Source organism: Pristis pectinata, chromosome 15, assembly GCF_009764475.1.
Source record: "Pristis pectinata isolate sPriPec2 chromosome 15, sPriPec2.1.pri, whole genome shotgun sequence".
In the NCBI taxonomy this organism is placed as follows: Eukaryota; Metazoa; Chordata; class Chondrichthyes; order Rhinopristiformes; family Pristidae; genus Pristis; species Pristis pectinata.
Window position 1 is genome coordinate 31880813 of NC_067419.1, and position 27975 is coordinate 31908787.

A 27975-nucleotide genomic window follows, 5' to 3' on the forward strand; every position below is an offset into this window, starting at 1 on the left:
AGGGAGCAATTGTGGTTGAGGGAAGGGTTAGTGAGGAAAGGTGATGGAAGATAAACCAAAAATAATGGTTAGGCAGCATATTCTCCTCATAAGAGAGGATTATGATTACTCTATTGGCAACTACCAATGAATTTACACAATAGTGCTGTGGAAACAATGTTGGGCACAGTATAAATCTATGGACAGTGTTGCCTTGGCTGAAGCAGATCGCCAAGAAGCTGTCTCTTTGATTCATTTCAGGTTTAGTTTGGATCCTCACAGGGAGCACAAACCGTAGCTCCACTGCAGGTTGAAACTGCTTAGAACCAATGTTACTGCCTCATTTATGACACAAGATTCCATGTACTTAAGCACATAATAAAGGCAAAAAGCTGAGATTTATCAGGTAAACTTTACGAGTTATATCTTTTATAACATTATGTTTCCAATGACCCACCTAAAGCAACTTATTTAATTTGCATTGAATCAGATCCCTTTTCTTCAAAAATATTAAAAAGGAGAAACTATTTTAATTCTGAGGTACTGGGAAACGTTGTTTAGTTGCACAGTAAATGCTCCTTTAGTAATTTCATAGCATTGCAAATGTGCATAGTTGCACAGTGAGAAAGGCATGTTCAGATTTTCCTTTTAACTGGACAGTACCTTCTTTAAAAGCAACATGCATTGACTCTCCTAATTGAAGAAGGGATTTTCCTTCCAGAACTGGTCAGTTGTGTGATCCAACCAGAAAACAAATGTATGCATTTAGCAGGACATTCCATTGAATTGCAATCACTTATAGACCTACAAGGTTTAACAGAAATTTGGAGTTTGTGCTTCAGAATTTTACAATTGTTCTCTTAATTTACTTTTGCTAAATTGTTAAATGAATGGAAATAGTTATAGATCTGTTTGACACAAAATCAAAATACTTAGGATGACAGAAAAAAATCAGAGAATTCTGGAAATATTCAGCAGGTTAGGCAGCATCCGCAGAAAGAGAAACAGATTTAATGTTTTAGGTTCTAATGTAATCACTCAACATGTTAAGTCTCGTTCACTCGCCACCGATGCTGCCTAACCTGCTGAGTATTTCCAGCATTTTGTATATCTCTAAACCCTGTTGTGGCATTTCCACATTGAAAATATACTTTAAACCAACTGCAGCTTCTCGCAGGATCTTTCGACCTGATAAACTCACATACAACCCCCTTTGAAGAAGCTATCCATGTTACGGGGTTGGTCTGAGGACTTGACGGGGACGCGCGACGCCCAAGGGACTCGGCGGGAACGCGAGCCGCGATGCGTCCCTCGCCAGGCGGGGGCGCGCTCGGCGCTCGTGCCCACGCGCAGTCACGTTCACTCAAGTGGCTGCGGAATAACACACCCGGGGGAAGCGGGACAGAGGTGCATCACATCGCGGGCTCGGAGCGGCAAGGTTGAGCGAAGCTTGCAAGGGGGGAAGCCTTGAGAATGGGCAGCTCCCGGGCACTGGCGCGGGTGGTGAACCTGTGCATTTCGGTGAAACTTCTCATCCTGCTGAGTGAAGCCAGCTCGGCTGAAGGCAGCCTCAACATGTGGATAGATGCTCACCAAGCCAGAGTTCTCATAGGTGAGCAGCACCCTGACCAGTTCCTCCCGTGCAGGGCTTCAGAGGTATTTCCCCCCATTGGAAAGGGGAGAGTTTTAAAGGTTATTGGAAGAATTTGATGTATTTTCATTGTTTCCCTCTTCCCCCCTCCCCCCCCCCCCAAACAAAACTCCACCAGCGCTGTGTTTGGCAGCGTTTGTTGTCGGTGCGGGTAGTCCCAGCAAGCAGGTTAGTCAGCGTCTGAGGATGGGACATGTAACTCCACTAAACTGTTGAGGCACATGATGCTAAATGAATGGGAAGTGTGGTTTTACACCCCAAAGTCTCTCCGGCGCTTCTCCTGGAGCTCTCTTTCGCTGACTATTTCCTTTCCTTCCCTTCCCGATTCGTGTGCACCATGGTGTTTATAGCATCCCTCCCTGTTAATAAATCCCACCAACCTCCATTTAAGTTTACTTGAATATGTAGCCATTGACTAGAACGTTTAAATTAATGCATGTGATATCTGGGAACGTTTACTAAGTAAACTGAAATGAGATTTATGCACCCTAATAGTCTAATGAGACTGGAGGAAGAGATGGTTTAATAACGTAAAATCAAACATATTTTGCGGCCGTAGAGAATTCAGAACTGTTATTCAATTATTAAAACAACAGCAATGTTGAAGTTTGAGCGGTCTATTGAACTGACGTATACGTTTCATGATTTGGTGTTCATGTGGCATTTTTTTGGGGGGGGGGGGGGAGAACTCGCCAAACTGAGGCCACAGTTCTTAATCATCCTGAAATGACCACCTTTCAGGTTTTGAAGAAGATATTCTTATCGTTTCCGACGGTAAAATGGCTCCGTTCACTCACGATTTCAGGAAAGCACAACAGAGAATGCCAGCGATTCCAGTCAACATCCAGGCCATCAATTTCACCTGGCAGGCTACGGGACAGGTGAGGATCCGAGCCAACGTGATTTCACAACAGATGTTCAATTAAATGTTTCATTATGTCTGAAAGTTTTGCCTGCAAGCTTTGCGTTTTCTGGGGGAGGAAATTTATGCTTTAATTTAAACTGTCATTTGTTTTGAAAATAATTATATTTGACAATGCACGAATTGGCAAAACATTCCTTTTTGAGATAGGCTGAATACATTACTAATGGTGTGTTTTACAACAGCACAATCATAAAACCAATAAAGTTTGTACTTCAGTTGTACGTGATCTTTTGGGAGATTGTATTCTGAGTACTGACTCTGATTTTGCACTGCATTTTTGGAGGTACAGGCACTCACAGATTTCATTATATTGCTATAAATAATTACAATAATTCAAAATAAAATTCCTAGCAATTTGATGCTTCAAATAAAGAGCTTATTTCAAAGCATCAGTGCTACCTGTGAAGTTATTTATATTAGAGTAGTTAAAAATGCAATGATGCTTAACATACTTTGTTACTTATGCTTAATCAATATAAAAATATGAATTTCATTTTTGTTTACTAATCCCAAGTCTATTCATATGGCCAGTGCTTTATTCTGGGATGCAATTTAGCCCAGCCCTGTCATGTAATCCTATCATTTCCATCTCCTCATCCCAATACTACCTAGTCCTTTCAGCTACAGTTTTGCCATACATAAGAAATCCCTTGTTTGTGACTTATATCCAGTGGAGCTGGAAGGTGGATGTGAATTTTGCCTGTAGCTTGTAAGCTTTGTTTTACAGAAAGTGGCTCTTGTTTAAAATGAACTGCTTTGAAGTCTTAATATTTTTATCATGTTCCAATGTGGTATTTTGCATCCTAGTGTTGTGCATGCCAACCAAGATTAAAGCAATGGGGCCAGGAGATACCACTTTATTTCGTACAATATGCATGTGGCTGCCATCTGTTCCATCTAGTAACAGAAAATAACAGTGATAAACTTCTCAGACTTCTGCCAAACTTAAGAGTTTATTGCCTGCAGAAGAAGGTTTGATAGTTATCTTGTGGTCTACATCTGGTTTAACTGGGATTGTACATCATTCAGACACAAACTTGGTGTTTATGTGGCAAACATTGTAGCTGCATTATAGGGGTATCAAAACAGGAAAAAACGAGCACTCTGGAGGGAAAATAATTGGAATTTTAATTCTTCACTTTAAGCATGCTACTGTTTATGTGGCAGTCAAATTTTTATGACTGTCTCAGCTTAATGGTGTTCAAACAATGGGATTGTTGGATTTAGTGTTGGACTTTACCGCAAAATAATATACAGTTACTTATCACCTAATTAACACTTGGTAAGATTTCAGTAATTGCAAAGAAATAATTATTTCTTCAGTGTAGAGAGCATCTTGCCTTAAAGTCAGGAAGATGGGTGATCTTTGGGATTTGTCAAACTAGCCCTGCTGGAAATAAGACGATTGACAACCAAGTAAAATCACTGCAATTACACCCACATGCACATTTAAAGGGCATAATGTACTTTTAGGATTTTTAGTGGTTATAAATTCCTTGGTGGTGTTGCTTTTTGTCATTACTCTCGAGTATTCACTACCAGCTGTTTTAAAATCTCAATAGTTTTCTCTGCCACCTGCCTTCTCAATGGAGTAAGGACGTTTGCAGAATATTAACATAATTGTAATATGGAGAAGATGCTTTGGGAAGTTAACAAAGCAGTCAAATGACCCCAAAACAAAAATTCATTAAAGATTAGGCAATAATTGGTGATTTTTTTTTTTGCTCTATTTTACTACAGCTACTGACTGTGAAAGTGTTTAATTGCCAGTCTTGAAATAGCTATTCCATCTAATGTTTACTTTAGCAGAAGTTACGGAAAGTGCTGCTTTCAGTTTCCAAACTAAAACTCAAATAGAAATGTTGTTTCTCAAACTTTCACACTCTTTTGAGGTGTGTCATGCTGTAACCTGATAGTAGTTCCACCCCATCACTATTTTGCTGTTTTTTGCCTGGGTTCTTTGCTCAAGAAATGCTTTAAAATGCAAGTGTTTGGACTCATCAAGTTCAACAGAAAAAGGTGGTAATCTATAACTTTGTCTTTTAATTAGATGTGTACATCAGAGAAGGAAGGGATGATTCTGGTTTACAGGTGGGCTATTATCTTCTGGAACGTCACATCCACCTACTTCCAGGGAACAAACTAACATTTGATGCCTTTTTTATTGTAACAAAATGCAATTAAATTGATGAGCATTTGGTAACATGTGTTTAAATTCTGCTGCATTTGTAAACTTTAAATGGCTGAAGATTTATTGCAAAAGTTTTGTTTCTCTCCCAGCCAAAAATATAGTGACGGATTATTGTTCCATATGATCATAATCAGAAAAAAAAGCTCTTGGCATATTAACAGAAATTCATCCAAACTTCAAAGCTATCTTTAAGGGCATAAGAACAGAGACTTTTAGATATGAAAAATGGCCTATTTCAGCTTTACAAAGCGCATAATTTTTTAAAGAAGTGTATGAAATTATTTTCCAGGGAATATTCTCATTTAAGGTTTCAAATGGTCAACATTGTTATCTAAATGACTGATGATTATGCCTTGAAGTTCTCTGTATGGAGAAAATTTTTCTCATTTGGCCCATTGAGCCCATGCTGGCTCTCAGAGCAATACCACCTATTCCATTTCTTCACTTATTTCCCTGAAGCCTAGTCTCTCTCTCTCTCTCTCTCTCTTTTTTTCCCCATCAACTCTCCCTGATTCTCCCACCATCCACCTACGCTAGGGGTAATTAATAGTAGCAATTAACCTACGAACCCACGCATCTAGGGGATGTGGGAGGAAAACCAGGCGATCGTATGGAGACATGCAAAGTCCATAAGCGAGCATCAGAAGTCAACATTGCACTCTGGATGTTGGGTCTGTGGTATTGGTATTGGTTTATTATTGTCACTTGTACTGAAGTACAGTGAAAAACTTGTCTTACAAACTGATCTTACGGGTCAATTCATTACACAGTGCAGTTACATTGAGTTAGTACAGAGTGCATTGATGTAGTACAGGTTAAAAAAAAACAATAACAGTACAGAGTAAAGTGTCACAGCTACAGAGTGCAGTGCAATAAGGTGCAAGGTCACAACAAGGTAGATTGTGAGGTCATAGGTCATAGTCCATCTCATTGTATAAGGGAACTCTTCAATAGTCTTATCACTGTGGGGTAGAAGCTGTCATTAAGTCTGGTGGTACATGCCCTCAGGCTCCTGTATCTTCTACCTGATGGAAGAGGAGAGAAGAGAGAATGTCCTGGGTGGGTGGGGTCTTTGATTATGCTGGCTGTTACACCAAGACAATGAGAGGTAAAGACAGAGTCTAAGGAGGGGAGACGTGTCCGTAATGCGCTGGGCTGTGTCCACAACTCTCTGCAGCTTCTTGCGGTCTTGGGCAGAGCAGTTGCCATACCAAGCCGTGATACATCCTGATAGGATGCTTTCTATGGTGCATCGGTAAAAGTTGGTGAGAGTCAAAGGGGACAAACCAAATTTCTTTAGCCTCCTGAGGAAGTAGAGGCAGTTCCACTGTGCTGCCCATCTACATCTGTTGACGTAGTAGATGGCGTGCATTTAGGTGAAAGGTTTGATATACTTCATGGATCTCAGAATTTCACCCTCACAACTTTATAAATCTTCTTATGAATTTAAAGTAGCAGTGAAAGTTAGTGGTAATTGTGAACTGATAAACCTGCAGTGCTAGTGCTGCAACCATTAATTTTGCACTGCTTTTCCTGTCCCCTTGCTCCATTCATGCTTGAGGTCGAGAGACATTTGGAGAAAGGGAGGGAATCAAGTGATGTAGGGACTGGACAGTGAAGTTGATGAGATACAGGATCTGCCATGATCCTGATTGGGGAAGCAGAGTCAAAGGGTCACATGGCTTACTCGTACTTATAGCATAATGAATGTAGGAGGTATCAGAGACCAATAGCTGGTAGGAGCAAAAACACAGCGAGACATCCCCTAAATTTTAATATATGTTGTGATGTTTTCATACCAAGTCCTCTGCTTACCTTTGCGGTGAGCTCTCTGTGTCTACTCCCTTCTGAGTTTTTGAAGATTGCTGAATCTTTAAATATTTTAGCATGAAATGTGTATCATCCTTTTTGTTTTGTCTTTGTCGGAATTTCCAACTCTGATATTACTTTCTAAAATAGATCAATGTGGCCATATCGCCCAGCCCCCAAACTCCCACCTGAAATATCTTCTTGTGACCGATTGGCTTCCCACACCACTTGTTGAAGCAGCCACCCTCTCAGTACTAGATTGTATGATTCATGTCATAGAGATGCATTTTACTTCATCTCTAATGTTTTTATAATTACTGATGGAAAGAAGTCAAAAAAGGTGTGTGGGGGGAGAATAAACGTGTAATTTATTTAATTCTGCTGTGATGTTTCTTCCATGTTGCATCCATATGTGGGAGATTGATTCTAAATTCATGTGATTTCAGGAGAGCTGGTGTCTACAATCCCCATCTCACATACTAGTATCCTAGATCACTTACCTATATTTTTCCTCGAACCTTTGAGCCATATGATAATCTGTCAGTTTGCTTGTCTTTTACTACAGTCTCCTGTTGTGTCCCTGCTGAACCACAATATCTGTTTCTGTATACCCATCCCACAACTCTGGCCCACTGATTTCTCTCTAACTTCATTATTCGTCTATACCTCTGTCTCTCAAACTCTTATTCTGTCCTTGGAAATACTGACTCGCTTTCTTAATTGCCCAAAGATCCTGAGTTCAGATCCTATCATGGCAAACTGAGAAATGTTTGGTCTACCTTTAACTTCAATCTGACACCGGACAGAGTCTAGTGTAGATTTAGAGAATGGCCAGTAGCTGCTCACTGCCCAGTGTTGTCCTCATCCTAAATACATTAAACAAATATTGTGCCATTATGCTGATAGGATGGAGAAATTTAAAACTCTGACCTCACTTTTTTTTCTCTGCACCTGTTCCCACAACATCTCCAGTATTACTTTCTTTCTTCACCCATTCCATCTTTCTGTTTGTTTCATTTTCATGAGTTTGTCTTTTCTTCCCTGATGCCTCCATTGGCTGCTTTCTATGGCCTGTGAATCATCTAGAGTAGTAGGGCACTGGTGGAGCTAAAGAGTAGCCTGAGTTTCATCGACTTAAAGCTACCCTCCCTCAGTGACATCCTGGTGGAAGTGTTGAGGGTAAGGATGGAGTTCAAATTTCCTGTCAGCAAGAAGTGGGGGTTGAAGGAATGTGGGATCCTGTCTGTATGCAATCCGAAAATTCTTGTTTGCGACACCTTGGTGGTACATGGGTAATGATTTGGGGTGGGTGGTAAGGGGCTTCACCTAACACAATTTCTGTGTTTGTTTTTGAGGGAAAGAAAGAAGTGCTTCCAGACCTACTCCCACCCAGAATTAGTCATTCTCATTGTGGGAACGTGGGAGGTGGTTAAACTCTTTGCCAAATCTTTTTATTCTATGGGAATTAAAATGCAGTCTCCCAGATGGCCAGTATATGGCAGCAGAGAACAACTCAGGTTTTCTCATATCAAGTAATTCCTTTAATTAATATATTAACAGATTTAGATTGAAAATCATGGTACTTGCATAGCTGGTAATGCAAGTATATGCCAACATCTTTTTGTGTTTGTTTTTAAAAAGGACCATCTAACCTTACAGGTTTGAAATGCATATTGAAATTAAATGTTGCAGTTTTAGAACCATAGAACAATACAGGCCCTTCGGCCCACCATATTGTACCAACCTTTAAACCACGCCTAAGACTATCTAACCCCTTCCTCCCACATATCCCCCTATTTTAAATTCCTCCATATGCTTATCTAACAATCTCTTGAATTTGACCAATGTACCTGCCTCCACCACCACCCCAGGCAGCGCATTCCATGCACCATTCACTCTCTGGGTGAAAAACCTCCCTCTGATATCTCCCTTGAACTTTCCACCCATTACTTTAAAGCCATGCCCTCTTGTATTGATCATTGGTGCTCTGAGAAAGAGGTGCTGGCTGTCTACTCTATTCGTCTTAATATTTTGTATACCTCTATCATGTCTCCTCTCATCCTCCTCCTCTCCAAAGAGTAAAGCCCTAGCTCACTTAGTCTCTCCTCATAATCCATACTCTCCAATCCAGGCAGCATCCTGGTAAATCTCTTCTGCACCCTTTCCAATGCTTCCACATCCTTCCTATAACGAGGTGACCAGAACTGGGCACAGTACTCCAAGTGTGGTCTAACCTGAGTTTTGTAGAGCTGCATTGTTACTTTGTGGCTCTTAAACTCGATCCCACGACTTATGAAAGCTAACACCCCATAAGCTTTCTTAACTACCCTATCCACCTGTGAGGCAACTTTGTGATCTGTGGATATGAACCCCCAGATCCCTCTGCTTCTCCACACTACCCAGAATCCTGCCATTAACCTTGTACTCTGCCTTGGAGTTTGTCCTTCCAAAATGTACCACCTCACACTTTTCTGGATTGAACTCCATCTGCCACTTCTCAGCCCAGCTCTGCATCCTATCAATACCCCTCTGCAAGCTTTGACAGTCCTCCACACTATCCACAACACCACCGACCTTTGTGTCATCTGCAAACTTGCTAACCCACCCTTTTACCCCCTCATCTAAGTCATTAATAAATATCACAAAAAGTAGAGGTCCCAGACCGATCCTTGTGGGACACCACTAGTCACAGCCCTCCAATCTGAATGCACTCTCTCTACCACAACCCTCTGCTTTCTACAGGCAAGCCAATTCTGAATCCACACAGCCAAGCCTCCCTGGATCCCATGCCCTCTGACCTTCTGAAGAAGCCTACCATGTGGAACCTTGTCAAAAGCCTTACTAAAATCCATTTAGACCACATCTACTGCACTACCCTCATCAATCTGCCTGATCACCTCCTCAAAGAACCCTATCAGGCTTGTGAGACATGATCTTCCCTTCACAAAGCCATGCTGGCTGTCCCTAATCAGCCCACGATTCTCTAAATGCTCATAGATCCTATCTCTCAGAATCCTTTCCAACAGCTTGCCCACCACAGACATAAGGCTCACTGGTCTGTAATTCCCTGGACTATCCCTACTACCTTTCTTGAATAAGGGAACAACATTTGCCACCCTCCAATCCTCCGGTACCATTCCCGTGGACAATGAGGACTCAAAGATCCTAGCCAACAGTTCAGCAATCTCCTCCCTCACCTCGCGGAGCGGCCTGGGGAATATTCTGTCAGGCCCCAGGGACTTATCTGTCCTAATATTTTCTGACAGCTCCAACACATCCTCTCTCTTGATATCTACATGCTCTAGAACATTAACCTTACCAACACTGTCCTCAGCGTCAGTAAGGCCCCTCTCTTTGGTGAATACTGAAGAGAAGTATTCATTGAGAACCTCACCCACTTCCACAGCTTCCCACCTTTGTGTCTAATCGGTCCTACCTTTACTCTCGTCATCCTTCTGCTCTTCACGTACGTGAAAAAAGCCTTGGGAATCTCCTTAACCCTACTCTCCAAAGCCTTTTCATGTCCCCTTCTTGCTCTCCTCAGCCCCTTCTTAAGTTCTTTCCTTTCTACTCTATATTCCTCATGAGCCCTATCTGATCCTTGCTGCTTACACCTTGTGTATGCTGTCGCCTTCTTCCTAACTAGTTGTTCCACCTCTCTTGTCACCCATGGTTCCTTCACCCTGCCATTCTCTCTCTGCCTCACCGGGACAAATTTATCCCCAACATCCTGCAAGAGATCCCTGAACAATGACCACATCTCCACAGTACATTTCCCTTCAAAAATGTCATCCCAATTTACACTCACAAGTTCTAACCTTATGGCCTCATAATTTGCCCTTCCCCAATTAAATATCTTCCTGTCCTCTTTGCTCCTATCCTTGTCCATGACAATGCTAAAGGTTAGGGAGTGGTGGTCGCTGTCCCCCAAATGCTCACCCACCGAGAGATCTGTCACTTGACCCGGTTCATTACCTAAAACTAGATCTAATATGGCATTCCCTCTAGTCGGCCTGTCAACATACTGTGACAGGAATCTGTCCTGGACACACATTACAAACTCTGCCCCGTCTAAACCTTTGGCACTAAGCAGGTGCCAATCAATATTTGGGAAGTTGAAGTCTCCCATCATAATAACCCTGTTATTCTTGCACCTTTCCAAAATCTGTCTCCCAATCTGCTCAGTATCCCTACTGCTACCAGGGGTCCTATAGGATACTCCCAGTAGAGTAACTGCTCCTTTCTTGTTCCTAACTTCCACCCATACTGACTCTAGAGAGGATTCTTCTACATTATCCACCCTTCCTGCAGCTGTAATAGTGTCCCTGACCAGTATCACCACCCCTCCTCCTCTTCTCCCCCCCCTCCCTATCCCTTTTAAAATACTGAAATCCAGGAATATTCAATATCCATTCCTGCCCTGGTGACAGCCAAGTCTCTGCAAGAGCCACAATATCATAGTCCCATGTACTTATCCAAGCTCTCAGTTCATCACCCTTATTCCTGATACTACTTGCATTTAAGTAAATTCACTTTAGCCCATCCACCTTTCTACTTTTATACCCTGTACCCTACTGCTCCTTCCTCAAAGCCTCTCTACATGTTAGATCTGACTTTTCCCCATCCACTTCTTCCTCTGACCTACCCCTCTGGTTCCCATCCCCCTTGCAAACTAGTTTAAACCCTCCTGAACCACCCTAGCAAACCTGCCTGCAAGGATATTGGCTCCCCTTAAGTTCAGGTGCAACCCATCCTCTCTGTACAGGTCCCACCTTCCCCAGAAGACATCCCAATGATCCAAAAATCTAAAACCTTCCCTCCTGCACCAACTCCTCAGCCACGCATTCAACTGCCATCTCCTCCTATTCCTACCTTCACTATCACGTGGCACTGGCAGCAGTCCTGAGATTGCTACCCTTGAGGTTTTGTTAGCATTGATATAAACACTGTAGATGGTAATAAGCCTTAAAACTGGTAATGTTAATTTTAAAATATTATTTAACTCAACCTTTGTTCTAATCTTCCTTTCACTCTTTTCATAATATCATTATTTTGATTAAAAGTTTAATAGTTCGTTTTGGAATGGATTATATTCAGATCTGACCTGTGGGGTCTGCAGACTGCCTCTGGTGGGGCAGGAGGTGTGTGAAGGATGGGTGAATGGGTGTTGTGCTGCTTCCACCACTTTTGCTGAGCTTCTCTGTGCTTCCAATGAAGAGACGAGTCCCCATTGTCTTCCTGGATGCTGCTCCATCATTCTGATCAGACGTGCCCATGAGCTGCTGAGGATGTTACAGTTTTTTTCCAAGGAGACTTTGAAAACATCCCTGAAGTGTTTTCTTTATCCTCCTGGTGATCTCTTGCCATAACTGAACTCTGAATGGAGCACCTATTTCGGCAGTGTGGTATAGGACATGTGAATTATGTGCCCTGTCCATCAGAGCCCACAGAGTGTGATCAAAGTTTTGTTGGCCTGGGAGGGGATGCTGCTGTTGGTCTGCTTATCCTGCAGGTGGACTTGGAGAGACAGTGTTGATGGTACCTGTCCAGTGCTTTGAGCTGCTTGCCTTGGATACAGTACCACAGGCATAAGTGCCTAATACCATATCCATATATAGTCATACGGCACGGAAACAGGTCCTTTGACCCAACTGATTCATGCCAACCAAGACACCCATCTAAGCTAGTCCCATTTGCCTGTATTTGGCCCATGTCCTGCTAAACCTTTCTTATCCACGTATCTGTTGAAGTGTCTTTTAAATGTTGCTAATATATCTGCCTCAACCACTTCCTCTGGTAACTCATTCCATATACGGACTTACCTCAGTGGAAAAAGTTGCCCCTCAGGTTACGATTTAATCTCTCCCTTCTTGCCCTAAAGCTATGCCCTCTAGTTCTTGATTCCCCAAACCTGGGAAAAAGACTGTGTGTGTTTACCCTATCTATGCTCCTCATTATCTTGTACCCCTGTATAAGATCACTCCTTATTCTCCTACGGTCCAATGAATAAAGTCCTCTCTCCATAACTCAGTCCCTCGAGTCCCAGCAACATCCTCATAAACTCTGAACTCTTTCCAGCTAAACGGCATCTTTCCTATAGCAGTGTGACCAAAACTGAACACAATATTCCAAATGTGGCCTCACCAGCGTCTTGTATAACTGCAACATAACATCCCAACTTCTGTACTCGATGCCTTGACTGATGAAGGCCAGTGTGCCAAAAGTCGCCTTCACCACCCTGTCTACCTGTGACATCACATTCAGCGAACCATGTACTTGTAGAACAGAGAGACCTAGGAATACAACACTCCCCAGGGGCCCTGTCATTCACTGAGAAAGTCCTACTGTCATTTGTCTTCCCAAAATGTAACATAGACAGTGAATGCTGGTAAGCTACTTGATTGTAGAAGTCATCATAGCCTACGCACATAGGAGTTCTGACAAGAGTTGCACAACAGCAGGTAGGAGTGAGACACAGCTAATCTTCCCTTCTCCTTTGCAGTAATATTACCTGTGCTGAGGTGAACAAATTTAGCACAGATTGGTGTTTCAATCTCAGTACTCTGTCAAGTAGTATAGTTCTCTTCTGTAAGGTCCAAGCATGTACATAATCACAAAACTGCTTCTGTTTGAAGAAACAGGTGACATTCATAACCTGAAATGTCACAAACATTTTTAGCTATTTTAAAATTCTCAGTTCTGTTCCTTTTCAGATTTGAAAATTATTGGCAAGCTCTCCAGTTACGTTTTGGAAAAATTACTTTTGGGGAAATTCACATCAGAAAATTAACGTTAGCTCTGTAACTGACCCTCACAGGCTGTGTATTTTTATGAATTCCAATCTCTTCGGTCTTTGGATAAAGATGTGATGGGAGATCCAACAGTGAACATTCCATTGCGTTCAACCATCGCACACAAGGCCACAGGTCAGTAAATCTTGTGTCCCTCACTTCCTTTCCATGTTACGTGTATTGCTTTTAATGTCTGAACTTTTGAACTACCACCTGCCTACTTGTACCATAATGAACCATTTTGGAAAGCAGAATGATAAGACAGCTTTTATCTTGCTTTAGTTATACAAAGATGATCAGTTGTGAATATGACTAATATTGAATCAAGCAAACTGATCACTGCGATATTTAAAATAAAATTTGAATAACAAACATGATTCTTGTTTTTCCAAAGGTTTGAGTGGGGTTATTTAACACATTGCCTGGTCCCTAATTTGTAATGAGTTTGATTTCCTTAGCAGCTGAGCACTACTCTTGGACCCAGCTGAGGAGAAGGAATAAATACAGCACTGCTGCTGCTTCTGGTCCCCACATAGTGATCCCACTGCAAATCAAGTGAGGATAGGCATGGACTCTGATGGCCCAGCCATGATAACACGCTGTTAGATTCACACACAAGGAGACATGTAAAACTCTGAAGGATGGTGCTACTTGGCATTGCACGATGGGAAAAAGTTTTGTTTTAGTATTTTGCCATAAAACAAAACCATTGAGTCCTAGCACTTCCTTAAATGATTACTGCATGACTTTTTTGTTCAAGTTTTAAAAATCTTCTTTGTGAAGAAAAGCCAATGAGAATTAGCAGCACAGGGTGAATTTATCCGAATGCATTTTCTATACTTATTGATGAAATTAAGTCCCAAGCAATTTAAGCAGAGCTCTTCAAAGCACTCGGCAATGAAGCTACTTTAGTGAGATTTACTGATCTGTTTTACAAGCAAGTACCAAAGCCAAGTATTCAATCCTGAAATACATTAGTGGAGATCTAAAGTCTATTGAAAGGCTGTTCTGCATAACTCTTTCCCAAGGAGTGGCTCGGTTTTTCTCAGAGGCCCTGATGGTTACACACTTTAAAAAAAAAGGCTTCTCTTTCACTTTTGAAAGTACTTTGTCAATTCAGGTCGGGGAGGAGCACTCCTTCAGCCCTCAACTCCACCATCTGGTCACCAGTCTCGCTTCTGCGGTGATGTGACGATAGATGTGGGTGGAACCCAACCACAAGACCACCTTTGTCCTGGCTGAGCTGGATTAGATATGGCTTCAAGTTCCCATGGGTCAGGGTTTGACCTAGATCCAGTCTGAAAACCAAAATAGCTTCTGGTAAAGTGGTTGGGTAATGGAAATTCGTCCTTGTGGAATTTGCAAATCACTACCAAAAATTTTGAGATGCAGAATAAAAATCCACTCTTACAGAATTTGTGAGGGAAAGAAAATAACTAAAAAAACCCACAAAATGCGAAAGAAACAAAAAATTTTGTTAATTTTTGTCAAGGGTTCATGTTATGGAAAATCACAATACAGATGGTTTTCTAGGAACTTAACCCCTCCATAATGTGGGTGTACTGTATTAAAGAAGGTATGAGGTCTGATCAGTTTGCATCCCCATGCTATTACTTATCCTTAACATTTGGATATTTTTCAAATATTCCTTTCTAATGTTAAATGTGCACATGCAGAATTGTTTTGTAAATGTTTGTTGTTTTGCCATTGTGACAATTTAGTTGTGCAGATTGGATTCCCTTGTCTCGGTGGCCAGGATGGAGTAGCAGCTTTTGAGGTCACTGTGGTCGTTATGAATGCTGAAGGGAATGTTGTGCTTAGAACCCCTCACAATGCAATATTCTTCAAAACTTGCCAAAGAGGTAAGCAGATCTTTCCCTGAATATCACGCTGCTCTTGTCAGTCACTTACATATATCGGAAACATGATGAAGCAAGTAGATTTAAATTTAATCTTTTCAAATATGGATTGGTGGTGACATTATAATTTATATTAGTGGTAAAATAAACTTGCTAGTAATTTGGCTACATAAAATTAGTGAAACGTGTACAACATCTGATAAAAGTAAAAACTATTCACCATAGAAACCAAATTCTTCAAAGTGAAATGTAACTTGAGCATCATTACACTGATGCCTCTTTTAACAATTCATGATCTGATTTTGATAAAAATTTTAGTTTTGAATGACAATTTTAATTTATACTCATTACAAATTAAGGATTCTCACTGAAACATGGTGTCTAATCCAAACTCCACTGCTCAGACAGTTGAAGGTGAGGTGAGTTATTAAGGCCTGCTGCGATACCCATCTGATCCTGTTGATTTTCACCATTTTCCCGATCTTAACCCATTCCTTTGAGCATGCTTGTAGGACACACCCACAGGAAGAAAGTGAGGCCCCTCTTTAAATGTACACAAACTGGGCCCAGTTTTTCATTTTTGGAACTTACAGTATTAAATAATAGTAGATAAGATTGGATCTGGCTTTTTCTCACTCTCCTTCCCCACTAATCTGTCGCAAAATGCCCCCAGGAAATGTATAAGCTATCCTGTTATGGGGTGGTTTGCTTTTTTACTGAATTGGAATTCATGTAAATTATGCATGTTTTGAACAGAGAATTGTTAAAGACAGACGACAAAAGTTAATAATAGGCTGGTACTACAAATTTAAAATTAAACCTCTGGTAATTCAGCCAAAAAGACGTGGTGGAAAAGAAAACACTACAAATTATGAAAACATGTTTTAAGTACAGAGAACTATCTTGCCTGGCTGTAATTTTTGGAAAAATGTAGCTTAATTAAATCTATGCTTTATAAAATTGTAGACAGTTTACTCTTATTGCTACATATTTGCCATCTTTATTTATATATATATATACATGTATCATTTATATTCCTATAGCATGTCTTATGAGGATAGGTTGAGTGAGCTAGGGCTTTTCTCTTTGGAGAGAGGGAGGATGAGAGGGGACTTGATAGAGGTGTACAAGAGGCATAGATCGAGTGGACAGTCAGAGACTTTTTCCCAGGGTGACAATGGCTAACACGAGGGGACATAATTTTAAGGTGACTGGAGGAAGGTATAAGGGGGATGTCAAGGGTGATTTTTTTTTTACACAGAGAGTAGTGGGTGCATGGAGCGCACTGCCGGCAGAGGTCGTGGGGGCAGATACATTAGGGACATTTAAGAGACTCTTAGATAGCCACATGAATGATAGAGAAATGGGGGGTTGTGTGGGAGGGAAGGGTTAGATTGATCTTAGAGCAGGATAAAATGTCGGCACAACATTGTGGGCCGAAGGGCCTGTACTGCACTCTTATGTTCTATGTTCTATATATTTATGAATATAAATGATACCAAAAATTATATCTGTATAAGGTATTGAATATTTACAAACTTTTTTATTTGCAAAGCCAAATGCCCAGGGGGATGTCGCAATGGAGGTTACTGTACAGAGAGACAGGTTTGTGAGTGCCCTGATGGATTCTATGGACCTCATTGTGAAAAAGGTAACATTTAAAAGAAATAAGCCCACAGCCGTCATTTAACTGTGATGTAAAAACAAAATCTCTGTAATAAGATGAATGAAGATTTTTTGTAAATGTCAAAGTGATCAGTTCTGTAACTAATACATTGCTTTCTCTACATGAAGACAGTGTGCTTTTTTTCCTTGAGTTGTTGCTTCAAGCTATCCAGGGAAGGCAGGGAAAGTTGGCAGGCAAATCACCTGGCAGCTCTTGCACACTTTCTAGCAGCCGTCACAGAGCTGTATTGTTTGGCCTTTTGGCAGGGATGTGATGTAGAAAGCCTCCAGAAGTGAGAAGATTAAAGGAGCAGGAGAATAAATTTGGGAAAAAAATAAACAAATTAAACTAAAACTATTTGAGCTATTTTGTAAGCCAAAAGAGGGGATTAAAATGAAGTATTATGTTAAGAAAATATTTCAATTTCAGCAATATCCTGTAAGGAAAAATAAGCAGCCCTGTTACTTTGAATGAATAGCGGCCAACTCAACGATGCCTGTCCTGGTGGCCTTGGGCACTTAACCAATGTTTCAGTTTGGGACAACTGATAGATTTCTGCAGCTTTCCTCAAGGAAACAATAATGATCACTTTGACGTGTTTTGCCCTTGTCCACGTTTCTGGAAAAAAGACACTCATTCACTCTAGGAAAAAGTTCTAGGATATGTGAACTTTAAATGTTGTGCAAGTTTAATTTTCGATATGTGATAATTTGAATTAAAGCACGAAATTTATTTTGGCAATTATTTTTACTTCCATCATCATATTTGGTCTTTCTCTTCTTATCTGGTATTAGTGCACAAAGCCCAACAAATATTCTGTATTAATTTACTGATTTGTAGTAATGTAGACATTTCAGATTGAATTTTTCTTTTACTCCTTGCCCTTCCCTTCCCTGCCTCCCACCTCCCCTCCCACACCCTTCCTATACAACATAGAACAGTACAGCACAGGAACAGGCCATTCAGCGCGCAAATGCCATTTCCTCCTTCTGTTTATGTTCTGCTTCAGTTTTCTGACTTTTACAGCAGGGAAAATTGTATTAATGTCTGAATATACCAGTCCTTTCAATCTTTACTTTTAGATGTACACTATGAAAATGGACCACTTCCAATGGACAGGGGTTGAAATTTTACAGATCTTGGATCTGGACTGCAACATTATATATCAGGAGCACTGCTGTCATCTTTGACTGGAGATGGGGAGGGGTGGGTGTCTGCAGGAGCTGGTCAGGGAGAGGAAGGGGTAGAAATTAAGGGAAGATTCAACCTCATGTATCTATTTGTTCAGCTTTGTGCACTAGGTAAAGGTGGAAAGACAAAATATGATGAATCAAGTGAACATAACTGACAAATGTCTTGCTTTAATTTGAACAATTCCATTTGGAGTTGGCTTGCCATTTGCTTGTCCAGAGTGTGCACAGGCAGGTGAAAGACTGGGAAAATTAAAGCTGCTATTGGTTCTTTATTTGGAACATTGAATACACTTACAAGGTACTTTCGGCTCTGCGGCCCACATTATTATTATTGGCAGGGTCCTGGGAGCAATTTCCCTGCTGTCTCATTTAGTAAAAAGACTTGCTTTGTATAGAACCTTTCATCTTTTGGGATGTTGAGAGAGGATAAATATTGCCCAGAATGCTGGTGATCTCTCTCTGGCTTTCTTCAAATTAGAGCCATGGGATCTTTTGTTCTCAGCTGAAAGAACAGATGGGGCCACAGTTTAACATCTCATCCAAATGATCTAAAAGTTAGGTTGGGGAATATAAAAAGTTGGAACAAACAAGGGGATGGATGGGTGTGTATTTTATTTAAATGAAGTATTTGAGAGGAACATATAATTAAGTAATGAAAAGACTTTAGTGCATGCTAGTCTCCAACTCTGTATACTTTTATAAATACATTTAACCTTCCTATTTGCTTCATTCTGTTAGCTCTGTGCATCCCCAGATGTCTGAATGGAGGACTGTGTGTCAGTCCAGGATTGTGCATCTGTCCCCCTGGATACTTTGGTATTAACTGTGATAAAGGTAATGGATGAACATCCAGATTTAGTTGGGTGACTTCTTTTGTGCACAATCATAGATCTTTCTGCTGGAGAACAGAACACTTCTGGCATGTAATCACTGAACACCCCCAGGTCAAATTTAACACCAAGGTCTCGCGCACACAAAATCTGGTGAACAGTTGCAGCAGAAAAAGTGACATTTACATCTGTTTGAAAATCAATGGACTACTTCCAGTTGTTACTCTGCTCTTCCAGTACTCTGACACTTAAGTAACAACTTTCCCTCCTGCTCTTAGTTTCAGTCCAGACTTCTGATTTAAAGTTGGCAGCTGCTCCAATAGGATTGATACAGGGAGAGGAGATTTAAAGTCAGTAGCGCAGGCCTGGATTGGAGTCAGAAAGAAGAGTTGGCATAAGATTTAAGAGTGCTGCAGAAGTCAAGCAAATTCCAATAAGATGTTTCCCTACTTCTTTTTGGAGCTTGTTAAAAGTAAAATGTGTGGCTTATCATGCCTATAAAGCTAATAATAAAATTATGAAGCAAGTGTGCAGTAAAGGTAGGGTGATTTTAATATGGGAATTTTAACTTTCATATAGACAGATAAGGGAATTAGTTCATGGCTGGATTGTGCTTTACAGTTTACTGCAGCAATACTTCCTAGAACTTCCAAGGGAGCAGGACATTGAGATTTAAAATTGGGCAACGAGGCAGTATTAGTTAATGGACTAACTATGAGAGTAAGTTAACCTAACAGCAGTGAAAAAAATGAGCAAATTCAGTGTAGTGTGCAAAAGAGGAACAACACAAAATGGCTACAAACATTCTACATGTGAGTGAGGCAGACGTCCACGCATTGGGGCAAAGACTGAGCACACCAAAATGGACATGTCTGTTAATAGATTAGTTCTGTGGTGCATGTTTTAATACATTAGCAATGATACAGAACAGTTTAAATCTGAGAGGCAGTAGCTCTAGATGCTAAAGAGCAGCCATAAAGGGGAAGGAACAATAGGAAACTAAAAGAAAAACCTTATAGAGATAGAAATGAAATACTAGTGGGGAATATTATGAGAAGAGCAAGCAGTAAGAACTACAAAAATGGAACGTGAAAAGAAACACTCATCTGGTGTCAAGATATTCCCCATCTCTGATCAAGGATAGTGACTGAATGCCTTGAATATTTCCAGTTGATCAAAGAGAGCCAGCATGGATATGCATAGGATAGGCCATTCTGATGAACCTGATTTTTCAAGGGATTGTGAAAGTACTGTGCAGAGAAATGTTTATATTTATTATTTATATGGACCTCCAGGAGGTATTTGATGAAGTTCTTCAAAAGAAACTTAGCTATGATTTGAAATTTTTTGAATTGCAGGGCATTCTTTGATGGGTAGGAAACTGACTGAGTAGCAGTGGGCAGACTATTGGGATAATTGGCAACTACTCACATTGTCAAATTGTGTCCAGTGGCATTCCACAGGGTCTTTACCGGCTCATATTTATAAATGACTTGGATGATGGGATAGAAAGCCATGTATCCAAAGAGAGGTGGCATTGTAAGCAGCAAAGATGGAAGCATTGTAGAAATGGGCAAAATTGTGCCAAATGGCTTTCAATATTGGCAATTGAAAGTTATCTAATTTAGGCCTAAGAGGGATAGAATAAAGTATTTTCTAAATGTAAGCCCAAAGAGTTACTGATTTAAGAACATGCTCATACTTGAGCAGAGCACAGTCAGTTATGGAATTGTTGAACTTGCACGTTGCTATTCCTTATGTTAGCCCATTATTTGTATCAAAGCAAATGGGAATAATTTTCATGCAGTAATGGGCTGAACCTCAAAAACAAAAGGACTACAATTTAGAGCCTAGCTGTCTAACCCAATCCAATGGCACCCATGTACATATGTGGGGTTCTGGTTGAATCAAGTATATCATCTCGTAAAACACTTGGGGCTGTGTTCTATGTTGGCCTAGCTCAGTACTTTACCTAAGTCAGGATGACTTAATTAGTATTACAGTATATGAATAGTCAGTTTGAGATTGTTCTAGTTCCAGCGATAATCAGGTTAGGTATGGGAGAAAAGTTAGTCTGGCTTGGGTCAGTTTTGGATTGGCTGTGTCGGGTTGGGTTTTGATTTTGTGCCTGAGCAGACCTTCGCAATTTCTGAAGTTATTTTATGGATAATTTTCTGAAATGTGATTTTTTTTTCCTGTTCTAATATTTTGCATTAAGAATTAATTCATACAGCTTATTCTTAAAATTTCATTTTATTTCAGCGAACTGTACCACAACCTGTTACAATGGTGGAACCTGCTTCCATCCTAACAAATGCATTTGCCCTCCAGGATATGAAGGGGATCTGTGTGAGAACAGTCAGTATCAACCTTTACTCATCTGTTCCCTCTCCCTCATGTGCCTCTATCCTCTGTTTAAATGCATCCACACCAGTTGTCTCAGTCACTTCCTGTGGTAACAAGTTTCATGTTCTCCTCGTTCAGTAGATAAATATCTTTTCAATTCCCTTATAAATTTCTTGATGATGATTGTATACTTATGGCCCTTAGTCTGGCTCTTCCTGAAGTATAAATAACCTATACCAAATAATTGATAATTTAAAAAAACCCTCTGTTCAGCTACATCTCCAGGTTTGTAATTTTTACTCTGCTGATTTGTCCTGGAATCTCCCTGGATCTGAATTTCACTGGGAGTTTGCATCTTCCCCTTCTCCAGCCCGGGGATCCTCCATGCCACCATCCAGTAGATGTAGCATTCAGCTTCTTTTTCACTCCTGATGCGTGTTTTCTCTGTATCATCACCTGATCCCTCAACTTCTGCTGCTGCTCCATTTCCTACCCTCTTGTGAATTTCTTTATAATTGTCACTCTTTATTATTTACAAAATATCCATTCATCATCCATTACTTTGAATGAATCCATGAACATCCTAGGCATGACTGAATCTTGGTGCATCCTCTTCCACATGGCAGGTGCATCATCTGCTGAACATTCATTGTGTTACTGTGGTTCTCCCTTCCATGTTCCATAAACTGGACTCTTCACCCACTTCCTCAGCACCAGCGGATAAAGTTCATCCTCTGTCAGATGCATTATATGGTACTACATGTGCATTGTACTCCACTTCCTAATGGAATTGTGCATTTGCTGCTATATTGTAAATTTTTTTTCAATATTTTTATTAATTTTCAAATTAATACAAATTAATATATATAACATTAATAATTATACACATGGTGCAAAGAGATCAGGATAACAATCATAACAGTTAATATATATCATCACAAGGAGAAAAAAAAAGTAATCTAGACCTGCTGTCTTATTAAGTGAACATAATACAGAAGGAAAATTGAAAGGAGATTTAATTATATGAGAAAAGAACCCCCAAATCAAAAAAATATTGATAATAAACCAAAAGAAACCAAAAAGTTCAAAAAAAACTGGACTGATATTTCTTCAATTAAAAAAAATTATGATGTCGTCAACTCCGCTTCTCTGCATTCAAGGGTTATTGAAAGGGATCTGAAAAAGGTCAGCTTATATCATATGGAAGTATTGAATAAATAGACTCCAAACTTCCTCAAATTTAAGCGAAGGATCAACAGTACCACTCCTCATTTTTTCTAAGTTTAAACATGCTATAGTTTTGTAAATTTTGCCCATACACTTCTACCCTTTCATCTCTCCTACTTCTGCTGCTCTCCTTCTCACTGCCTGCCAATGGTTTCTTATTTCTCAAACTTTTGAGCCAAATCTTGTTTTTGGAAAAAGTTAACATACACTTAAATTTCCCAACCAATAATCCAAGATTTTAATCCTCTGACCCTCAATTAAACTCTCACTGCATGCTAATTCATTTCACTGTAAAACTTTACTCTTGGCGATGCTCACCTGGCTATTGTCACCTGGCCATTGTCAATCACTCCTGCAAGTTCTTTCATCCTCCACCTGTACAATCCCTCTCCTGGTCTCGTATTCCTCATTTACATGCGATCTCTTTACAAAATCCACAATGTGTGAATGGCATGAAGTTTTGTTCCCTGCACATGTTACCCTTGATTATAATAGTTGCAGTGCTCTTTGATTGTCCACTTGCCTTGGATGAAACAAAGTTGCTTCCAGCTAAACGCTAGGAAGATCACGCAAAAGGTGGTGGAAGGTATTGTTCCACAATAATGCCATGAACGTGGATTCAACCGATGTTTTCAAGACTAAATTTAATAAAATGCTCTGCTCCTTTCCCCCTGCTCTTGATCATCTCCCAGGTATGATCGATCTGCTTTCCCCTTAGCTCAATGGCATCACCAACTACCCACAAGACCACCCACTCTTGCGCTCATCCCCAGTATATTGGCTTCACAATTCTCTCTCTTGCTTACAAATTCCTTTTAAGCTGTTTCTATATCCTCCCTCAGTTAGCTACATGACTATGGAGCCTAAAATTTCCCCCTTTGCTTGGTTTATCGCTCTCTCTCAACATACTTTAACCATGCCTTTGGTGACCTGCCCTATCCTCACGTTCCCTGAAATGTGTACGGTCTACACCTTTTGTTGAAGTACCTTGTAATATTCTGCTGAGTTAAAGGTGATATTCTTTAATATTGAATCAGAGACCTGAGTCTGAATCACAACATAGCAGCTGGGAATTTAAGCAATTAAATTGATCTGGAATCACAGAAAAAAAGTACTAGTGACAGTAACCATGAAATTACTGGGATGTCATAAAAATCTATCTCATTTGGTAAAGTTCTTCAGAGAAGTATATCTGCTATCCCTTAGCCAGGAGTGGGCAATAAATGCTGACTCTGCCAAAGGTGTCCTTATTTTGTGAATGAATTTTGATTTAGAGTTACCACTAATCTATATAATGAGTCTATACACTTAAAAGATTCACTGAGTGACACAGGCATAAAATAACCAGAAAGTAAGTAGGAGAAGTACATGAAGTGTTTGATGTATTTATGAACAAGTTCATAACTGGTACATGGCTGTTGTTGTTTAGTTCTGGGTTGTTTGTGTGAAATATATTTCAGATTCTGGTGCATCCTATATTGCATCTGTGCTTAAAATATTTTTCATAAACTGATTTTGGTTATACCTTAACTTAAAGTTTATTTTTGGACTGACTGAAAAAGATTGGATACTTAGTAGTATGAAACTCACATGTGGAATTCTCTTTGATGCAGGTAAATGTCGGCAGCCCTGCAGAAATGGAGGGAAATGCACCGGGAGAAACAAATGCAAATGCATTAAAGGTTACCAGGGTGACCTGTGTTCTAAGCGTAAGTATCTTGCTCTTTATTTTAAATAAAGGCCCATTATTGTTTTGAGTTTTATTTTATAGAAAGAATTCTCTAAACGAAATTAGTGAAATGTTTTGTTGTGATTATCTTCCCAGTAGCTGGCTAATTTTAGCATCAAAGCTAAATTTAACTTTCTGAACATTTTATTTTTTTAATTCTCCAATTGTTTCAGCATGATTAAACCATACTTGATTTTGGAGTACATTAGTATCTAAAAATTGCCTCATGGTCATTGAGATTAAGATCAATGATTCTTTGACATCAGAAGTGAACCTAACATTGATTTCATTCAGTACTGAATTGTGAAATATGTTGTGCTTCCAATACACTCTGGGGCTGCAGTTGGAGGAATGAATGAGCAGAATTGAAGCCAATGGTAAAGAAAACTGAGTACAGTATAAAAGGGAATGCTTATTTGATATTGTACATTTTTCTGATGAAAACCACTTTCACCCTCTTTGGCCAGTTTGATATTTAAGTGAATAAATAAATGGTGTTAGCTGGACAAAGTGACTTTGTCCCATATTTTTAAATTTTCACCTTCATCGCTTGGGAGGAAAGTTGGTTAAGCAGTTACCCATTCTTTTCTCAAACCAGCCTGAGTTTCATTGCATTCCAGTTACTCCTGGCTTGGGAGGAGCTGGGGAATTATGCTTGGCAACGACATTTCCAGGATAACATGCTATGAGCTATTGTCTGGATAGGAAGGGGACCAGGGATTCTGAAAGGTTTGTTGGAATTGTGAAACAATATCCTGTGATGAGTAATTAAAGCAGAACATGCTGGAAACACTCAGTAGACCCTTCATCAGATCTGAAACGTTAACTCTATTTCTCCTTCTGCAGATGCTGCCTGACCTGCTGAGTGTTTTCAGCATTTCCTGTTTTTATTTCCAGTTTCCAACATCTGTTGTGTTTTTGATTTCTGTGACGAGTAGATGCAGTGGGGAAGGAGAACAAATCTGGAGCTGGTGTTGTGAAAAATGAGAATTTTATTTGTTGCAATATTGTTATAAGTACTGGTGTAAGTACTGTCTTTTGTTTGAATTACTTAAGCAAAAATTCAATATATTTGGAAAAGAAAAATTAAATACATGGGGTAACTAACCTACCTTGCTGTTGAAACTCACACATGCACCATAACTACTTTAGTGTGCTACTGAAGTCATTTGGAAATGTATTATAGAAAAGGAGCCTAATCTGCCAAGAAGGGAGGTGGAGAGAGGAGAACATTAACAGGAAAGAGGAATCTAATCTAATTAAATGAATAAGGATTAATGATGATCCGTATTAAGCACCTCAAACCCAAATGATCAATTGGAACAATTGTCACTGTTTACTTAAAAAAAATACCCGGTTATAAGTGATGTAAAGTATTGGTATCTTAACATCAGCCTAAGATGTGAATTTAACATTAAGTGGATAGGTGAAGATGGGTGGATATTTTAAATTAAAAATAATTATTATGTGCATTTGCCAGACCAAACATTTATAGCCATATTAACTGCAATTTTAACAGGCTTAATATACTCGACGAAACTGAGTACATCTTAAATCCTGTGAAAAAGAGAAAAAAATTATAATTTTATGCTTTGCTCCTTTTGCAGCTGTTTGTGAGCCTTACTGTGGGCCACATGGATCCTGTATTGAGCCCAACAAGTGTGAATGCAGGGAAGGCTGGCACGGAAGACACTGTAACAAGAGTAAGTGGGAACAGAAGGGTTTGCAGCAGTTCTGATCTATTTCACAGCCTTTTCTTTGCCAAATAATCCAGACAATGTATTTGATCTTGAGAGTATATAAAATCAAGGCAATTTGATACCTTTAAACTAATTATAACAAAAGAAATGGAGACAGCAGCAGACAATACAGCCCTTTGTGCCAGCTCTGCCATTCCATAAAATCATACCCAATCCTGTTCCTTGTTCATTTTCCCACCCAATTCCCATATCTCCTTAACGTCCTAAAAATTATCAATCTCCTGTCTTAAATATACTTGATGTGAGGACATCCACAGCACTCTGAGGTGGAGAATTATAGGGATTTACAGCCCACTGAGACAGTTATCTGCAGTACTACTGTAATTCTTTGTCTGCATTTAATAGAGATACATCCAATCAATAAATTGCCACCAGAATAAAGTTAATACTTTAATGCTGTATTTGATTTCCCTTGCAAAGCAAATTTCAGTGGAATATCAATTAATCATTATATGGAGAGTGTAGCTAATTGCTGTAAATTGAATGCAGAACAGATCTTTTGAAATCCTGTCAGTTTAGCATAGCTTTGTTGACATATTCCTGCTGTTTACTGTAAGAGAATTCTTTCACCAAGTCTGCACTTTTCCAAAATCATATGAACTGTACAGATGCTGGAGATGTGTCAATCAGTTGTTTTCAGTATTTTTTGTTGATTTTTGTTTTCCCAAGGATATGGAGCCAGTCTAATGAACACCCTGAGGTCAGCGGGCTTCAAGCACAGACAGCATACGCCTTTACCTAAAGAGAATGTTGAGAGTCACATACCACCCGAATCTAATTACATTTGGTAAAGGAAAACATCTGAAACCTTTTACTGTATATACAGTTTACAACTCCACTAACCCAACTGAGTACTAAGTTCAAAAACAAAGTCTGTAATGGAAAAACCACTCGTCTGTTTTGCCATGTTATCTTCAGAACTACACTAATGTTGGAGTAGCTCTCTAATTACTTGAGAATATTCCTTTTATCTTTGCATTTTAACAGAATTACCAAATAATTTTAGCCCAATTATTTTAATATGTATGCATTGTGAATTTAAATTAATAAACTTTTACACAATAGTTATATTTCATGCAACAATAATTATCAAAGAATTATTATTTATACACAGCATCTACTACTTGTTGAAGGAATGGTGGTTGGCATACCACCCAACAAGGGAAGTCAGTTTATATATTTAAATATGTATATACACATGTACACAAAATACATATTGAATGATTTAAATTTTCAGAATATCTTTGATTTGCATCGGCATTAAAATTGCCTAGAGTTCAAGTAAGTGTCCACTTCACCCCAACTGTAGGACAATATTAGTCAGTTCTTTGCTGTAAATCTTCCAATAAAAGGACCTATTTTATACTTTCTTCTGCAGTTTAATAGTGTTCAATGCAAATAACAATCTTCTGCCTATTGCTTTTCACTTTCTGTTATAATTCATGCAAATATATTTCTGTGGAATTCCTTGTAGTGGAAGTAGACTGATATGTGTAACTGAAGCCTCTTAAATAAAGCCATTACATGAAAATATAATGCAAATTTTGGTCTGAATAACAACAAAATACAACCACAAAATGATTTTATTGATATGGAATTATTGAGTTGGAATGTGTGCATTGGTACAAGTAGAATCTTCACCAGAGTAATGTTAAGTTTAATTTTCAAGGCAATTTAAGAAAATGCTATATGCAACTGCATAACAATAAAGGCTTTATAACTCATGGAATTGTGTTTTTAAAATATAGTTTCAGCATAAGTATTAAATGACATGATGTGAAATTATTTTCATATAAATTTTTGTTTGCAACATGCAACAACATTCGGTTACAACAACATTTGGTTACAATCTTGTGTCAGTGACAGTGAGTTGTCTTTGTGAATATGTTCAATCAGAGGTCCTTAAATTTTCCCGCTTGGCACTGAAATTGTAAGCAGAGTCCTTTTGCAGTGTCTTGACCCAAAATGTCGACTTGCACCTTTTGCCTCCGCAGAAGCTGCTTGACTTGCCAAGTTCTT

General features: G+C 39.5%; 1 protein-coding gene across 2 annotated transcripts; it reads left to right on the forward strand.

The window, feature by feature from the left end:
* The first annotated feature begins 1317 nt into the window (after positions 1–1317).
* wif1 (wnt inhibitory factor 1) lies at positions 1318–27679 on the forward strand. 2 transcript variants are annotated; one of them, XM_052030411.1, is made up of 10 exons: positions 1319–1591; positions 2372–2511; positions 13373–13481; positions 15068–15208; positions 16761–16856; positions 18803–18898; positions 21157–21252; positions 24081–24176; positions 25804–25899; positions 26626–27612. In XM_052030411.1, the coding sequence occupies exons 1-10, from the start codon at positions 1453–1455 to the stop codon at positions 26745–26747; spliced, it is 1131 nt and encodes a 376-aa protein (XP_051886371.1). In that variant the 5' UTR covers positions 1319–1452; the 3' UTR covers positions 26748–27612. The 2 variants fall into 2 exon arrangements, with proteins under 2 accessions (XP_051886372.1, XP_051886371.1); XM_052030412.1 differs by lacking the exon at positions 21157–21252 and having other exon boundaries at positions 1318–1591; positions 26626–27679.
* Positions 27680–27975: the final 296 nt, after the last annotated feature.

Bases quoted from the DNA above. Each gene is read 5' to 3' on its own strand.
- wif1 (XM_052030411.1), top strand. From the start codon at position 1,453: ATGGGCAGCTCCCGGGCACTGGCGCGGGTGGTGAACCTGTGCATTTCG. The intron at 24,177-25,803 runs GTAAGTATCTTG...CTCCTTTTGCAG, and splicing joins GGGTGACCTGTGTTCTAAGC to CTGTTTGTGAGCCTTACTGT. The intron at 25,900-26,625 runs GTAAGTGGGAAC...TGTTTTCCCAAG, and splicing joins CGGAAGACACTGTAACAAGA to GATATGGAGCCAGTCTAATG.